We start from the raw sequence: 18,991 nt of genomic DNA on the forward strand, positions 1-18,991 counted from the left end.
ATTTTGCACCAGTTGCTTGAATTCTCTGCAAGTATTTGCAAGACCCCACATTGGATTTATTACTGCTTGTGTGTAACTTCCATCACTGACAACAGCAAGGAGAAACACCTCTCTTTTACTGCGACTACGCTTATATGCATAGTGGTTCTCTGTGTCTTTGCTGGAAGATTTATGGCTTCTCCCCTTGCATTCTAATTACAAAACAAAGTTGCATTTTGTTCTGTGTCCTACTGGTGGTTTTATTCCCTTAGTTAATGAACACAGGTTCTAGTCACTTCTACCTACTTTACAGGCAAGGGCAGGCAAGAGAAAATCCTGTATATCCCTATTCCTATTTTCTTCATGCCTCTTAAGAGTACCGAGAGCTGCTTGACTGCAGAGCATTTTTATTGTCTAAGGCTAGAGAAAAGTCAATCCACAAAACAAATTGAAAGCAACACTCGTTTAGTGAACAGGCTTTGCTCTCCCTCTTGCGGTCTGAGCGTGCCATTCATGCAGCCTTCGCTTCTCCTGAGATCGCTGCACGCTGTGTTCACTCTCTGCACTCTGGGGAGTATCTAGAGAGAACGGTTCACTTCTTGGTATACCAGCAATCGTGTTTTGAACACATTTTTCAATGAGGAGTGTTTAAAAAATACATGAAGCACTTAGGAAAGTACCAGCAAATGAAACACTATCAGTTAAGCTGTTTGGATACTTTAAGGTCATTGCAAATGAGTGGAAATGGGAGGATGTATTGAGTTGAATAGGAAAAACTGAAGTTGTGTGTATAACCAGATGGGGAATATTTGAGCTATTCAGACCTTTTTTCTTTCCCAACAAAAAACTTGCACTTTCACTGACTCACAGATGACTATGAAAGAATAGTTTACACAAAACAAGTCTGCACCACTACATTAGAAATAAGCACCAGGAGAGCGGCAGTGAAGTTTGTTTATGCACCAGAAGAATCTGTAAAAACATTTTTGCCAAGAACATTATCCAAGCAAAACAGAATCCGTAAATCTCATCCCAGTTCAAAGTGTGTATGAGGAAGACCCCTACACATGGCAGACAAGGCTTTTTCAAATTACTTTTTAATACTTCAGACAGTATTTTAGAAGAGACAGAGATGTCTGGTTACCTGAGTGTACTCGCAGCAGTGCCAAAAGGGATGAGGAGCATGCTCCAACATGACCCACCCGCACCTGCTGCTTCATCCCATCCAGTACTGAAGTGTGTGGTTACCTATGGGACACAGCAGCTCTGCAAGCCCCATTCATCCCATCATACCCACACCATCACCCTGATGACTGCTCAGCTCCAACCCTCAAATTGTCAAACGACCTTTCACACAAGGTGAAACTCAAACTGCAGCAAGCCCTGATGTTGGGTCCGACAAACTTCAGAACCAGCAGATGCTCCTTTTCTCACTCAGTTTCCCCCTCAGTAATTCACGCAGTATCAGAGGAGCAGTTCCTAATTCATAAAGGAAATTAAGATCTTGGGATGGGGAAGGGGCACAGCCAGGCCATCCCATGGGACCCGGGGAGCAGACGGAGGCCAAGGCCGGTTTGGGTCCGGTGCCTTGCACCCCCCCCCCCCCCCCCAGGAACCTCCCAGCGGGGACTGCTGCCTGTATCCCCCCAGCCGGCCTGGCCCGACCCATGCCATGCAGCGGTCCAAGTGACCCCACCACCGAGCTGCGGCCCCCATCCCTCCGCCAGTGCCGAGCGGCGCAGGCCCCGCCCGGGCGCCCCGCCGGGGGCGGCCCCGCGATGCTCAGTGGCCGTGGCGGCCGTCGCTCAGGCGGCCGCTCGCCGCAGGGATGGTGGGGCGGGCGCCGGGGGGCGCGGGCAGCCGCGGTCGCGCAGTGTCCACGGTGCGGACGGTACCCGAGGCGGCGAGCAGCGGCCGGCCAGGTTTGACCTCCCTTTGCTTGCCCCCTTCCCTCCCAGTGCGGGCGGGTGGCAGCGCCCGGGCCGGCCGGAGGGGCAACCGGGGGCTGTGGCTCCCCGGCGGCGGGACGGGACGGGACGGAACGGGACGGGGCGGCCGGCGCGGTGTGCCCGGGTGGCTCCGTCGGGTGGAGGGTGGCGTTGTGTTAGATCACCCCGGGGCCGTTGGCTCAAGTCCCACGGCAGGAAACTGACGAGCTTGAGGTCGCTTGAGGGCCCTTAACGTCCAGGCTCCCCCTGTCCGGTTGGCAGTGTCATTGACATATCACTGCGGTCCCCAAGAAAAATAAGAGAGAACACCTCCTGCAAACAAACATGAAGAATTAGGATATTTTCTTACATATCTACACCATCAGCTTTCAGAATTTCACATAAAAATTAAACATACCTAGTGTGATGTCACACTGCAACCTTTTCATTGCTGTCATTGGGAAAAGGACATAAAGTGATCTGTGCTTTAATGATGTTTGCGACATGCAGTTGACAGTGCTGTGCTGATGAGCCATAGATTGTGCCATTCCTCTGGAAAGAGCAGCAGGGGCTTAGTGGGGAGCTGGGAGGGGGCAGTCCAGCCCTTGGAAAAAGGAGGGCTTTCAAGGGTCTATGCCTGGTGCCAGAGGCAGGGAGCCCTGGCTGACATCTGGCTTCACAGGTTCAACCTCATCAATATCTAGGAAGCAGCAGAGAAACCATTCATAGATCAGTTTTTGAAAGCAGTTTTAAATAGCTTAGGTTCAAGTTTCTCTGAGCACAGGATTATGCAAAATGAGTCAAGTGGAAAATAAAGTTACCAGTGTTTGGATGTGAGTAAGGGCCCTGGGCAGCACCAAACCTGAGAATGACTTCCTTGATTCCTAAACAGGTCCACTTTGTGTCTCATCATTTCCCTTCTCCAGTCCAGCCTTTAGGGCTCCAAAATACTTGCAAGTGCTGACTTTGGGTGAAAAGAGTAGAAGAAAGGAGCTTGAAATTTGAGAGGTACAGTCTAAAACTTTGGGCTGGTGAACATTTTAGTCTGGTGTAAGGAACCCATCACAAACCACACAAGACCACTCCTACGGAAATGGACTCAAGCTTTCTCCAGCAGAGAAAGGATATACAGAATATATGGACAGAATATGAAGTGTTTAGTTAAACACAGCATTCTGTTAAAAACAGAGGGAGGTACTGACAGTGATAAGGAACGTGGAAATTTTTAACATGCCTCAAAGAGTTTGAATATTGTTCCCTCCTTCCCCCTAAAATGTATTTTGATCATTTCCAAGCAGACAGCAAAGAAAAGGAAATTATATCAATCCCTTTGGGGAGAATGTGACATTCTGACTTCTTGAAGCCTATGAAGAGGTTTCTAAACTTAAAAAATGAAAAAGACAAATTTAATCTCTCCAGACTTGTCAAACTTGTCTCAATTAATTTTTGATGGCATAATTAGAACTTCCTGCTTTAATGTGTGCTTTTCCAGTTTACTTCTCAAACGCTTCAATTTTGAGAGGCTTGGGGAGAGTGGAGGGCTTTGCGGTGGGAACTGAAGCAGGAAGAAGGGGCGGCCTCTGTGTAGGTTGGAGTGCTGATTCAGAGTACTCGATTAAGCCAAAAGAGATGAACTCATTTTTTTCCTCCCTTGGGGAATCAACCAAGAAACAGGAAGTCATTGATTCAAAGTAAGATCATTCATTCCACAATTGTAAACAGTGTATTATGTGCCTGTAAATATTTCCAGAACCCACTGGCTTGTTGGAAACTATGAAGTGAATTATTATAATCTCTAACAAACAACCCACAATAAAAAGAGTTATTTTCAAACGTTTTATCTGAAATGTTTATACAGTGGGCTATGAATTAGCTTGGACATTGAGAAACTACTTGGCTGGACGCATTGTCCGCTGCCAGAAATCCATCTACTCAAATGTTGTGTCTGTTGAAAGACAAACATTTTTAACTCCACCCTGTAATATTGCACCCTACCAAAAAGCAAAAATCCTTTCACTGCTTCATCCGTTTGTGTTTTCACTACCACAGACACTGGAATATCCTACTGTTAACCAAACGCCGGCCAAGTTCATCTGTACTGTACATACATGTGATTAGTCAAAAAGGAAAACCATCAAAAATGCTAACTAGGCAGTCTATAGGAACTTTGCCATTCCTCCTTTCTTAGGAGAGCAGAATCCAGGCTATGTGTCCAAATCACTTTGCAGCTGAAACTTCTGCTTCCTCTGTAAATGAGGAGAAGCTGCTGCTGTGAAGTGCCACCTTCCCCCCTTGAGCATGAGGACTCTGCACAAGGGGGGAGGAGTGAGGACTAGGGATAGGACACTGGTGAGCACCCTGCTTCCCTGGCAATCCAGAGAGTCTTGTGCCAAGCTCCCAAGAAGGGAGGGGGGAATGGAAAAGACACCAGACACTTGGAAAGGTTGCAGTTGAAATGCATCTGTGCTTAAAGTTTAGAATTTGGGTGTTGCAGGATGGGCTTTGGAAACTATTTTAATAATGTGCTTAAATCCCAGTGATTCCATGGGGATTCCTGAGTGAGGGATTCCTGAACAGGGATAGTTATAACCTCAGGCTTAACAGCTTGAATCTTACCCTGCGGGACCAAGAGGAAGAGGGAGTCAAAGATAGAGTGGTCACCTTCTGACAAGTGATTGTGGTGAAAAGCTGACAAACCTTAGTCATGTCTTCTTTCCTCATTTTCCTTCTAACTTTAAGATACAGAATGAAAAAGACAAGGAAATTAGGTTAGGGGAAAGGAAGGAAAGTTTTGAGACAGTTTTTCACCAGTTTAGTGATGACGAACTTGAGACTAATCTGAGACATGGAAAATTTAGAACTAGGAAATATTAATTTGTCGCAGAAAAGCAAAGAACTTCTGGCATCCTACTTATGACTTTGGTGTGTCTTGCTATGCTTTGCTTTTCTCTTTATTCTTACTGGTGTCAGGAACTGTGGAAAAGCTAAATCTATAGATCCTTTGCCTGCAGCTGAGATGTTCCCCCTCCTTGGGGAAGGAAGGGAATTGGGGCCATCTCCTTCAGCACTGGGAGGAAGGGGAGTGCTTGAATCCAGGCTGCTGAAGAGCTGGAGTAGTCATGGGGATGGGGCTCTCAAAGGTGGTGTTTATTAATCCATGCTGTGTCAGGACTTGCAGTATAGAGCTCTATTTTGTGCATGACTTTCCTGTGCCAGCCTCTTTCATCCCATTGAAATGGGGGCTACTTGCCTTCCTTTGTCAGCATCTTACTGTCTACGACATAGGTGACAAACATGCAGCATGACCTGATGACTGGTAATCTTGTTTGTTACGATGTTCAGCTGCCTTCTACTGAACGGTGTTTTTATGTCTGTCTGTTATTTTGGAGATAAATTGAATGCTTGGGGAGTATTCAAGTTTTATTTTCAAAGACAAACCTAGGTATTTAGAGCCCAGCAAATGCCAAGGCCTTTGCTCGCAAGGGAACGCCTTGGACTGAATGGTTACATTCAGCCATCCACTTTACTCTTTATTAAGCTGTCTACAAATACTTGGATACAACAGAGCCCAGTCCTTCTGCTTACACACAGATGATTTTCTTGGCTTCTCAGACTCAAACCATGATGAGCCAGCTCTCATCCTGAATAATTTTTCCAGCAGTGCTTGTCCAAAAGGACACCAAGATTAATGTCCAGAAGGCATAAGCAGCTGAATGAAGATAAAAGCAGATTTGAACCCAAAATGTGCATGAGCAATGTTGTCCTGAGGTCTGCAACAGCTAATGCCAAGGGACTGTTTTTTCATGTGAGGGATCCATTAGGGACTATTTGTTTACCTGCCTTTACATTTGGAACCAACCCCCACCTTGCAACTCATTAAGTATATAACATTTTAAAGGCAACTAGATTAAACATAAGGATTTTAGAACATTTTTAGAGTCCTCTGCCAAACAGTAAACTTGGATAAAAACAAATGTGCTGCAAACTCACAGGTAGTTACACCTATATAAGGCATTTTCTTAGCAAAAGCTCCATTCTCTACAAGCTTCTTTATCCTAAGAAAGGATGTATACAGTAACTGAAGATTAAAATGTGTAATGTGTCTCTGCTTATCAAGGAAGACATACTGCAGCCCCAAAATAGTTGAAGAAATGAAATTATGGTAAACCCAAATGTTATAAACAGAGATCTCCCACTTATGATAAAGGCCTTTGTAAAGTAATGTACTTATTACTAAGCTTTATGAGGCTGCATCTGCACAGAATTTGGGGACATTCTTCACATTTACATAAAATGACTTTGGATGTATATTAAAAAAAAAGACATTAAATAAGACTAAATTTGACATGGGGATTTTTTCCCTTTCTTTTTCCAGCATAAATATGGCTGAACTTTCAGAGCCAGAAGGTACTGTAAACTGGAAAGAAAGATGTTTAACTCTGGAGTCACAGTTAATGAAATTCCGTCTCCAGGCAAGCAAGATCAGAGAATTGTTAGCAGAAAAGGTAGGTCTCATGGTACGAATTTCAGTGATGTATAAATGATTTCATTTGATGGTGGAGGCTGATCACGTGCCATGGTTTGAGATTAAAAGTATTGGGATTTTTTGGGGAAAGAAAAAAAAAAGGCATTTTAAACCAGAATATATGGAAAACAGGTATGTTTTAACGCTGTGGAAGATTTTCACACATTAGATTTGCCAGCAAGAAATGCTCATTTTCAAGTAAGAATACACTGGCAACTCTCCTGCAGAGAAAAATATATATCTATTAATCACATTTACAAGATTGAAGATAATATTTAACACATATTCCTAAGTATTTAAGAACTGATTTAAGACACAGAAAGCATTGGGGAGAAAATCCAAAAGCATTATTTTCCCCAGTATTCCTTATGGAACCATATAATTTACCAGATTTGCTTTTCCTATTATAAGACATCTCCAACTATGGCTCCTTGTCTGAGTCTGGGCACCCAGAAAGTTCAAAATATATATAGTTTAATTCCAAAAATATTGTTTAAATATATACTTTATTTTGTAATAGAGAAACATTTCACTTGGCATGGTTCAAATATGTGTATCCCAATAATCAACTGTAATTTAGCCCATATTTGAATATTTGAATTATAAGAACCCCCACCATTGTATGTACCTGGTAACATTGCAACAGAATGAGGCAATTAAAAGAGTACACGGGAAAAAACATTTTAGAGAATCATTGGAACTATGTCATCATTAATACTGCAATAAATTTTAGTTAAATTCTGTGAAAATGACTGTTTTTCCTAGAGTTAAATTTTCCATCCATTGCTCCCCTCCAAAAGAAAACTTAAATTCAGATCATTTAATAGTATGTTAGAGTGATGATACTTTTATACATTTATGTTAATGCTTGTCTTTTGTGAATTAATTTTCCTTTGAAGGCATAAATACATTTAGCATCCACATTTAGCTCCTTCTGAATCATTCCCATTTTACTGTGTTTTGGTAGGGACAAGAACTAAATAGTATTAAAGCACGAAGAAACTTACTCTTTTGTATTTATGAAGAACAGTGGATGATGTACAGAGTTATGTGGTCTGGTCCTTTCCTAATAACGCTTAACATTTTGTTATCTTTAACAACTAAATTAACATTGAGTACATTTTCGTTGATGTATCTGTCTTAATTTCTGTATCTTTAGCTTTCTATGTTACATGTCATTTGTTGTTTTACTGGTGTTGTCACTAGGTCTTGTAAGGACCTTCTTGTAAATCTTTCTTGTCAGAAAGCATCTATTATCCTGAATAACAAACCTTTAAAAAACTTTGTTGCTTCACTACCCAGTGCCCATTACCAAATGTCTCCATTGAACAGCATGTACCCTGAACAAATGCCTGCAGGTTTCCACTGATGGCTGCCAGTCACTGTGTGAAATAATCAATAACCTACTATTGAGCCATTTTTTTTAATTCATGGAGCAACATTCCTATTTACTCTACAGCTGTTTGTTCCCTTTAAACACTTTCCAAAATCCAAACAATTACATAAACTAGATCCCTGCGATCTGCAGCCTTTGTGATTCCCTCGAAGAGCTTCTATAGCTTTGTGAGCCGACACTCCTCCTTATAAGGGCCACTTTGACTTTTCCCTTATCTATCATGCTTATGCACGTGCCCCCTCATTCTGTTCTTACAGTTTCCATTAAGTTGCTTACTACAGACGTCAGACTTACAGATCAAAAGTTGGTTCAACTGTATCATCCAGCTGTTAGCACTGAGTATCAGCTAGCAATTTGTTACTATTCAGTTTATCTATTCATGCCCTTATCTATTCTATGGTGATACAAAACCTCAATTTAGGATTGAAAAAACTGAATAAAGAAATTTAGAATTTTATGAATTAGACCTTTTTCAGTAAGTTGCTCTTTTTCATTAAGGTGAACATGAAGATTTACATCAGTATAAAATGATTGTTTAATAATACTGAGTTCCACTGGAATTGAATTTTTATAGTTAGTACTCCAAATAGCTCTGCTTTGGCATGGCTAAAAATACTGCTGTTAGAAAGCAGTATACTTGACAGCTCTTAATTGTTTACCCAGACCTGCCCTGCAGTTCTTCTGTATGGCAAACCCTCATTGACTGGGCAATGCAGGATATTGTGTTTTGAAAGAATAACCAGCTGTACAAATGTCATCTTTTGAAATTTAATTTAAAAATAAAACTACTTGCGTCCTTCAGTTAGCAAGGCGCACAGCTGAATTCATAAATCATTATCATCAGGCTTGAAGGAGAATATCCATCACAGAGAACAATAATGTCTGCTGAAACAGTCAACAATTTACTGGATGCTTATTCAGCCACAGAATCACAGGTTTGGGTTGGAAGGGATCTTAAAGTTCATCAGCCTCCCAACAGGGCTGTTGGGAGCAACAGATGTCATAGATCTCTCCTGTCTCTGCACCCCAGTTGGATGGAAGTCAGGTGGCTAAAGCATGGACATGGCTTTTTTAGGGACTTTCCAGCAGCCATAACTACCATATTTTATGCAGCTGCTACTGATTACAGTTTTGGCAACCAAAAAGTTAAGATTCGTGAACAGAGATTCATAAAACTGAATTTAAATAAAAAAATTAGAGGCTCGAATGCTTTCTATTTAACATTTCATGTTGTTCCTTTACAATTTGCATATATAGGCTCCTAACTGCTAGAAATAGCCTCTTAAATTAACAGGAAAGTATGCATAATCATATAATTTCAGAAGTTGGCATTTAAGAAACAAAACAGAATAAGAGAGATAAAATCACAAATCTCCAGCACTGTGCCTGAAACAAAGCATTCAAAAGAAAATGATTTATTCTCTCTCATGTATGAGAAACATGGCTCCAAAATAGATTAAAAAACTTGAAGAACTTGTCATGTTACTGCCCCTTGGTTTAATTTGCCTTCACTTTCTCAAAATCTTAAAAAAGTGAAGAGCTTACAGGAGATGGAAATGCGAGAGAGATTTTCAGTTGAAGACCATAGGTCCAACAAGTGTTCAGTTGGGATAATTCAATACATTACTCTGCATAGCAGGGCATTAGCAGACTTTGTGAAAAATGATCCTTCTCACTTTGCCATTTTGACTTAGCATAATGACTGGTATCAAAATGAAATTTCCATTCATAAACCGAATTCAGTTGGGACATACATCAAAGACTGGTCAGAGCTCAACAAAATTAGACCATATTCATCTGAAAATTTATCAGTCTTGCACAATTCAAAACCACCAATTTTCAAAATGAGCACTAAAATCTTATTTATTTGTATGTTTCATTTGTAACAATCCCATGGTTATTTTTTACATATTTTTATTTTTGAAATGATATATTACTCGTAAAAGGAAAGATACAGTAGTTTGAAATTAAAGTGCATGGAACTCAGTGTTACTCAAAAATATCTTTGGGAAACAGCAAAGTGAATCATGAAGATCTGACTGGCCAATGTTTGATGGGCATCCTGCTATTAATGATGAGAGGAGAATACAGGTGATGTCAGCCTTTGTAGATTTGTTCCTGCTTATATATTTGTTCCCTTCTAGATTTGTTACTGCTTATAGAATGAAACAAATTTGCAAAGAGCACAAATAATTCTTACTCCTACTTTGATGAGCACAGGTCTTTATTTGTGGTTTTGTTTACAATCATCTCTATGCTATGAAATGTGTACTAAAACACTGAACAATAGTAGACAGTGTTCTACTTCAGAATTGCAGCAGAAATCAGTACTGTGGCATGACAGATGGAAAACCCTCACGGGTATTAAACTATGTAGCTGTTGTAGAAAACAGGATGATAGTGATACTGTGATAAAACAGGTGGTCTCTACAGGAAGGTAAGAGAAATGAAGTGGTGGTAATTCTCCAGCCTTCCTCCTCTGTGTCTATTTGAGAGGTATCTTTTCAAGACAGTGAATCAGAAAAAGGAGTTTACATCCAATTATTAGGATCCTATTATATCCATACTTTATCTGTATGACCTCTCAGAAACTCACTGGGTTTTCCCCCTTATATTTGTTCTATAACGTAGTCTAAAACCAGATTTTAATAAGGGTTTGCTTGAATCTATGCTTTTTCAGTACTTCTGACTGTGACCTCTGTGTAAATATATTCAGGCAATGGACTCATTGAAATACCTTTCTTACATACTAGAAACCTTTGCAAAGTTATTTTATTTAATAGTGCCCCTGAAAATAAACGAACAACCAACATAGGACGTCTTCAATATATTTTTCTAATAGATGTATTCTAATTTAGAAAACCAAACTACTTACTGGGTTTTGTAAGTAGCAAGTACTCATCCTTGAACCTCAGTGGGTGAGGAGTTAGCGAAATTTGCATTGCAAGTGCATTCCAGAACTTACATTTTTTAGTGAACCTGGAGAGGAGAGAGGAGCAAAGGAATATACAACGTTTCCAGAAAACTAATCCATTCACTGTTGTTTATTTGTTTGGGTTTTCTATTCGTGTTCATTTTGCCAAGTAAAAGGTCTATATTTTTAAGTGTAACATGCAAAGAAAGAGACCTTGTCAGAGTTTTAAGCAGAAGCTGCTGCTGTAAGTGGGAGAGGTCTTTACAGGAATTTAAGGAATGATGCAGAAAGTATCCCTAGTACGCCAATTTTAGGATGGCTGTGGAACTGAGTTTTAAGTAGGAGCCTTTATTTTAGTGCAGCTTGAGTCTTATGTATATGCAGGATTTACTAAGAAAAAACCTCAGTTGAATAAAAGTTTACAGTATTGCACTGTAAATTTAGCTCCTAGCTAGCATTTCATGTCATAGTACTTGTTGATGACCCTCATTCTTTTCAGAGAAGAAAAGTATGTGTGCAACATCAGGTATAAAGTTAATGTTTTTCGTACCACTAAAAAATCATTTTCCTAGAAGAACTACATAGCTGTGTTAAATTTCCACTTGGGCAGCCTGTACTGCATTTCTTTTTCATCAGACCCTGGAAGGATTGAACATGGCACTATCCCAAATGTTACATTTTGGGCTGTCCAGTAATACTCAGCAATTGCATTAACGTCCCCAAGTTTGTTTCCTGCAGTGCTGAGGGTTATTTTATGCTTCGAGTGATTTTCAACAAATAAAAATGATTGAGAGGATTATTGTCATGTATGTGTTCATTTGTTTGCTTACAACCTTCCATTTGGATATTCTATGTATACACGCTCAGCTGGCAACTGAGAGTGTACACGACATGCAGTTTCTGTCCAGATTATGACAATTGAATGATAACCGATTTTTAAGACCAAATACTATTTCCAGTCTATTCCAAAGCATAACACATTCCTGACTTTGTCTTGCAAACCAACAGCTCAGTCCATGTCTTGCTGTATTTTTATTCATTTTGCAGTCATATTTAAGGTGTGTTATTTGACATTTCACAATGAAGGAGATACAGTGTTTTGTTATCTGTGGCATAACAATTTCAAGATTAATATTTTTGGAGAAGTCCATAATGCATTTGACTTGTGCAGTGATTGCCAATATGAAAATTATAAAAAAGCACAATGAATGTTTCCATTTGCATTTAAAGGGTTGTGAAGGGTAAAGTAAAAGGGAGCAATGTACCATAGCACCAAAACCAGTCAAATGAAGGTTATTTTTCAGTATTTCAGTTGCTCTTAAAAAACTTACTGTCATGAAAAATGTCAGATGCAATTAGGAGGATACAAACAGGAGAAAGCAATAAGAGTTAAAGAGAATAAAAGTTTATATGGCTAGAATCTTAGGTTTGTTTATGCCTTTTTAATACCTATGCCTTTTTTTCTTACGACTTCATTTTTATTCCTTGTTTGTTATTAAGTTTATGCCATGCCTTTCAGAACAGTGTGGGGGAAGGGCATTGGTTGTTTTTGTACATCTTAAACCTACATTCTTTCTAAGGAGGCTGAAGATGGAAAAAAAAGAAGAAAAAAGAGAACTCAGGAAGCAATAAATTAGCTGTGCTCGTAGAGGCCAGGCTGGGTAATGGCATGAAGAGCACAGCCCTTGCTGGGAGGCCAGAGGATGAATATTTTCCCTCTGGTGGTACAGAGATGGGGGCATGAGTTCTATTCCAGGTCACCTGGGATGGGGAGGCTGATGGAAGTTGTGGAAGCTGTGATAGTGGGCAGCCACCTGTGCACTTTGGCCAATATAATATTTGTTTAGCATTTCACTTGTAGGTGCTACAAGATGCTTTTTCTCCATTTTTATGGAGGAACTGGTTTTGCTCTTTGAAATTACGCATTTAATTTTCATTCCTTCAGAGAGTATTTTCAGGCTTTAAATATCTGTTGTCATGTCTTCAAACTGCATTATGCTGCCTTACATATATTTCTGGAATCTCTTACTCCCTTACCATGTTTCCTAGGTGTTGTATACACTTTAACCAATACATTTAGTTTCAGTCAAGTTTTCAATTTTTTAATCTCTGGCAGTGAGTGGTACATTTGATTCTTAAGCCATCACCTCTCAGGCAGTGGTAGAGAAAAAAGGCCTTTTATTTCAGCTGTTCATCTTGTGGCTCTGTCAGAACTTGCAATTCAGCGAGACAGAAGCAGCAGAATTTCCACAATCACAGTACAATGATGAAAACAAAACAAAGCAGGCAACTGTCTTTTGATAGAGACGAACAGCCAGTTGTTGATACATTTCTCTTTTAAGCACTATGTGAGGCTTCTTTTGCCTTCTCTGCCAGAGTGCTTTGGTACATTCTTGCTAAACAGTATCTCTGCTTCTTTCAAGATTCTGAGTGTTATGATAATGCTAAAGTGGCCGTCTACATAATTTGTATTTGATTGTGTCTCTGCAGTTTAACTGTCAAGACAAGATCTGAGTTGGAAAAAACAACAGCCAGAAAGAGTGAACATTCCTAGTATTTAACCAGACTTAGGAAAGTCCTATGACTGACACTGGGAAAAGCGTAATTGTTCAGCCAACATTACACACTGCTCACTTGCCCTTTACTACACTGCCTCCCCAAATCCCACTGCTGAATTTAACTATTTTAAGCCTGTATATTTACTGGCATCTAGACTACTAATTCTGGAAGAGTTCTTTCCCTGGACATTTCTGTTCTATATTTTTAATTTATGTAGTTTCCAAAATTAATTTTACTCAGCTGAAATGTGAAAGGTTGTTTTTTCATGTACTTTTCACTCATTTAATGAGAACTAGGAAAACCTTTTGAGCTAAATAATTATTCTTGAAATGATGTTTAAGTATTGAAAAGAACTTGAACGAAGTAAAATAAAACACTGGCCTCATGTCATGGAGACTGACAAAACTTCTGAGCCTGATCATTTTGGAAACTGAGCAAATGGACTCTGATAATTTCTGTGAGTTTCATTTTGTTCCAAGGAAAGGCTTTTGTGCTAAACATAGTTCATGCGAATGAGCTGAAGCACTAAAAAGGAGAGCCAAGAGGGACTTGCAATTAAGCAGTGCCTTTTGCTTAACTGGGAGAGTGGTGCCAAAAGCTGTTGTCATTAAAAGTGGACAGGATTGTGATTCTGAAGAAGAAGCTGGAGGAATGTATGTATGTGTAGGTATGTTGGTATTGAAGACCCAGATTGCTTTTACACTGTATTTCTGAACACAAGTTAAAGAGATAATCACTGTGGTGAATAGTATGAACAGAGAGAGAGAAAAAAAAAGGGGAATTGGATTAGATGGTAAATTTTCAGAGGAACAGTTGGCACTGCTTTGTTCATTAGAAGAATTGTAGCCTTTTACCTTCTAATTGGTATTAAAAATGGAGAAGACAGGGGAATGAAAAAATGGGAATGCACTGAAAAGTGGGAGCTTGAGAGCTGCCTGCTTGTGAGCACTGAGTTTTGCAGTAGTCATAACCTAGGTGGGCATTCAGGTGGCATCTGAAGGGAAAATAAGGCTGTAGCTTTTGGGATTTAAGCAAGGTAACTTTCTCATCTGAGGGGCTGTTTTTTTGGAGGGGTTGGTTTTTGTATGTGGTGTGTTTGGTTTGGTTTTGTTTGGTTTAGGTTTTTTTTTCATGCAGGAAATAATAACAAACAGTAAAATTCCCTATAGTGGGAACCAGTAAAACTTAAAAAAAATCACCATGCATGGTCTGTAAGTAGCCTAAGGAACATTGGAGCTCCATTAAGACTCAGCCTTTGGCATTAGCCATTTTGGGGAGATCGATGACAAAAAGAAGATAGTTCAGAAGGCAGTTCTTCATTTTGATGACTAAATCCACATTGCCAAGATATATTTTTATAGGTTTCATCTTGTTCTAGGGAAAAGCTTCTGTGCCATAATATTAAATCTCTTTTTTTACTGAAGGCATAGTTAATTTTATAAATATGGGTAGGACTTAGGTATCATTTTCTAGATTCATAAGACAAGATGGATGTCTATAAATTAGTTAAAATGAAAAGCTGTTCTGTCTTTCTAATTATTATGTTGCCTTTGGGATAAAGAAAGTCATCCAGTAAAGAACAAAGTACATCTTACCCAAAGCTTGTGCTAATTCCTTCTTTACAAATTATCATCATCTTTATTTTTCCTATGAAATAGTAATACTTTGATTTTACATCTCTATTCTACATGTGTTTGGTCTATATGGCTTAACTGGTCAGGTCATATTTAATGTTTTTTGTAGTTTATAAAGATTTAGCACTGTCCTTAGAATATACATAATACATAGAAGAAATCAGTGTCAAGACAGGAGGAATAATGTTTGAAAACATGGCAGAACATACCCAGTCAGCTTTTTAATAAATGAGTTACAGAAGTAGGAGAATATTCCTGTGTTTTCCTATGCTAAACCACCAGAAGAGAGACCTTTCTGTAAAACGATTAAAAGTCATGCTTTTAAAACACTTTTACCATTGCTTTTAACTAACAAACATATGCAAGGCTTTATACATGTATAGACTTAGCATAATGTATTTTAAAACATGAAAACTGGTGGTTCTCAAAGCCACTGACAAACAGATGACCTGCTTTAAAGTGGTACTGGCTCTTTTCTTATGGAAATGCAGACATTTGTTGAAATATTTAGGTTCAAACAGAAATATAGAACCAAAAGGGGAAGTACTGGTCACATCCAGTGCTCTGGAATAGCTGGCAGTCATATTCTTCAACCCATTTATAAACTTATCAAGCACCACATAAAAAATCAGATCTTTTGTCTTTATAGATCCCATTAGAAGGCAGTTCCAAAATCTATTTTAGTCAATGTAGAAAATGAGGGTCTTCTAATTTCCAGTCTGTGTTTATTAATCACCTGTTTATATCTGCTTGTATCTTTGAAAAACAGTTGGAGGTGTGCTTATCCCTCACTTGCTTCTCCTATTTGTTTATTTATAGAAGCAAGCATATACCCTTGTTTCTTTGGTTTTGTTCAGTCCTATGTGCTGTGAGGGCTGATAGTTCACTAAATCTGAAAATGGACACATTAACTACTTTTTATGTGGAACATTATTTTTCAAGCACAGATGGTTTGGGCCTTTTTTTTCAGATGAGGAAGAATTGAAAAATTGAAATACAATGGAAAAAGAGACTCTAAACATGTCATGCTCGAGTCACTGGAAGTTCTTTATTTTGTCAGTAGACAGACTGTATTTCTGCTTCAGAAACATTAGGTTTTAACATATCTGTTGGTTTTGAAAACTCTGACCTTGTATCAGCACACTTGGAAAGGTTTACAGAGAAGTGCTTTTCATTCATGAAAGATCATGTATTTTTTTCAAAAAGATTTTTAAAAGTCTGTTATACAGTGGTGTTGTTTATACTATTAAAAATGAGGAGACTGTATTATGCACTGATTATAGTGCAAATTGTAAATGTGAATGAGACGATACTATATTGAAAGTTGACTTGGATCTAAGGTTGATTTTTTGTTCCTAAAATTTTTCAGATCTCAAAAGGGAAAGAATTCCAACAATTTTTGTTTTAAAAATAAAGTATTTCCTTAAGAATTTCTAAATACCCATTTCAAATACTAAAAAAAATATTAGTTTCTGTAATTTCTTGCTAATGCACATTGCAGGAACAATGATCAGTATATATATGTATGTAATGGAAATGGAAATATATATATATATGTAAATGGAAGTATATATATACATAAATGCATACAAAAGGAATATTTTGGAAATTTCTGAGTGATGACTTTTATACTCTTTGGTGATTTTGTGCAATGCATGTTTTAATAAAATGAAAATATCTTTATTTGCACAAAAAGATATATGTAGAACATTTCTGAATAAAGCCAAGAAACTTCCAGGTGACCTTTGAAAAAGAATTGCTATAGGATGTGCTTTTGTATTATAAAGAACTCCCAGCCTCCCCAGGCATGTGTGTTGTGCTTCAATGTCCAGACCTCCAAGGCAGTACACCTCTTGGTTTTTATTGCTGCCATGTTTCTTCAAAGCATTCAGAATTTATTTACATGTGGCATTTCTCTGTTCATTGTTAGAACAAAAATAGCTCAGTTTGATGAGTGTCAGATGTAGAGTGGTCATTTCCGTACTAAGTTTTAAAACAAGCCTGTTTCTAACAATAGATACTGTTTTCCATAATTGACATAATTGATGCAGCATGCACTAACACATTTGCTGAAAACTGTAGGAGAATTCTTCACTTAAAAAGAGGAGAAGGTGCAGCTTAAAGTAGCAGCCTGTTCTTCTGTACCTGTGCTGGTACTGTTCTATAGTCAGTACGTGTGTGGTTTTGGTTCATTTGTTTGCCCAAAACATATATTCTTTATATTTAAGACCGTAAAACCGAACCCAGTATAGATTATGATAGGACACTTCTGATTCCTTAATGAGTTTTGGAAAGAGCCAGAACCAATCAGGTATGTGTGACAGTATTCCTTACAAGAGGTTTGCTGAACTGAGGCATTATTTCAAGTTATGTCATTCAGGACATGATAGAAAATGAAGCTTAAGTATACTTCAGGTGCCAAATGTTATCAGTGACATGCTGGCCCTCCCTTTTTCTCCTGGGAAGCCAACTTTATGTCTGTTAATAATTTACAGACTAGTTCATTCAAGAAGCATCTAGCCTAATAGCTGATACACATTATTTAATTCCAGTGATACTGCTGATATGCATAGATGAATATAGAAAGAAGATGATGGGACAGAAGTCTGATTCAGGAAACTTTTCTGTTTTTCAAATCCTCTTCTGCATAAAGTCAATATTGAGATATTGAATATTGATGAGTTGGTCATCAATAGTCAAGCTTCAGCCATAGGTAAGAATTCTTTCTCCTGTGTCTGTAAAACATACTGACATATGCCTCCAAATGTGGATATGGCTACAGTTACCGGCCACTTCCATCATGACGTTAAGTAGGTCAAGTTTAGGTAGTATTTACTTTTTTTTTTCTTTAATTTTATGTTCTGAAGCTGTCTGCCCATGGCCTGAAGTGCTCAGAGTCACTGGGAAAGAGAATTCACCACTGTATTTTATTCTTGAGAATTTCAAAGCGTGACTTTTGATATAAGCAATTAGCTATTAGTCCAATCACATATTTGCATCTTCTCTCTCCTTTCTCTTTCCCTCTCAGTAATGCTGTGATCATTGTTACAAAACTTCTTACTAACTTAAAAAGAAGGTTTAAGGCTATGTTTTCCTTGTGAAAATAAATCCTTCCCCTGGAACTAGTTCCAGTCTTTTGCCCAACAAGTTTTAATAACCTTCAGAGTATCCTAAAGCAGTCATATTTTCTCTTTCTTTCTTCAGGCCTATGGAGTAGCAAAGCAGGCAGAGTACAGATGTAAATCTTACTTTTCAGACAAAACTTTTGTGGATTGGTTAGAGATGATTTATGGGAATGGGGAAAAGAATATTTTGAAAGTTTTATTATTATTACAACAACTGCAAAAGAAACTTACCTAAACTCTAAATAAAGCTAGAGCCAGGACTGACTTAGTAATTGTTATGCAGCATCAAATTATTGAAATGCTGGCCAATTTAACTGTAATAGGAGTGCATACTTCTACTACGTATACTGTAGTTTAGTAACTATGGTATCCCACTCTTGCTGAATGACACAGATTACTTTTTTTTGTTGTTTTTTTTTAAACAGAAGCCTCCTAAAATAAACTGAAAACCCTTTAGAAATCTGCTGAATAAAATCTCACATTTAGTTGTTGGCAGGAAGCTGACTGACGTATCTACGTTGTGAGATCACGCAAAGCTTCTTAGCATACCTGCTTGACATAGTTAACTCTTCAGCAAAAATAAACCTTGTTCTTCCATTTTTGATCTCTGAATGCTATTTTTATCAGTAATTATTCTCTCCGCTCCTTTGGCTCCTGGCTTTACATTTGTCTTGGCAACAGTTTTATTTAAACCATATTCTTTGTCCCAGTAGTCTACATGAATGCATTGCTATGTTCTGGTCCTGTGCAGCAGTACATATTCCTAGCAAGAGGTGCCTTGGGGCAGTTTCAGTGCTGAAACATGCAAGGAACATGGGGCTTTGGTTCTATACAACTCAAAACGGTTGTGTAGGAGAGCAGCACCACTGCTCACTGTGTGTACAGTGGTTCATTGATGGTTAGATGCTGCTAGATGGACTAGTTGTTTCAG

General features: G+C 38.6%; 1 protein-coding gene across 1 annotated transcript in view; it reads left to right on the top strand.

Moving 5' to 3' along the window:
- Window positions 1-1,838: 1,838 nt before the first annotated feature.
- Window positions 1,839-18,991, top strand: part of PLEKHH2 (pleckstrin homology, MyTH4 and FERM domain containing H2) — a 55,432-nt gene continuing 38,279 nt past the window's right edge. Inside the window, exons 1-2 of the mRNA XM_034061184.1 lie at window positions 1,839-1,901; window positions 6,283-6,412. Of these exons, the coding sequence (XP_033917075.1) occupies window positions 6,290-6,412 (123 nt within the window). The 5' untranslated portion in view covers window positions 1,839-1,901; window positions 6,283-6,289. The remainder of the gene's footprint in view (window positions 1,902-6,282; window positions 6,413-18,991) is intronic.

The sequence above is a fragment of the Melopsittacus undulatus genome, chromosome 3 (genome assembly GCF_012275295.1).
Source record: "Melopsittacus undulatus isolate bMelUnd1 chromosome 3, bMelUnd1.mat.Z, whole genome shotgun sequence".
Taxonomy (NCBI): Eukaryota; Metazoa; Chordata; class Aves; order Psittaciformes; family Psittaculidae; genus Melopsittacus; species Melopsittacus undulatus.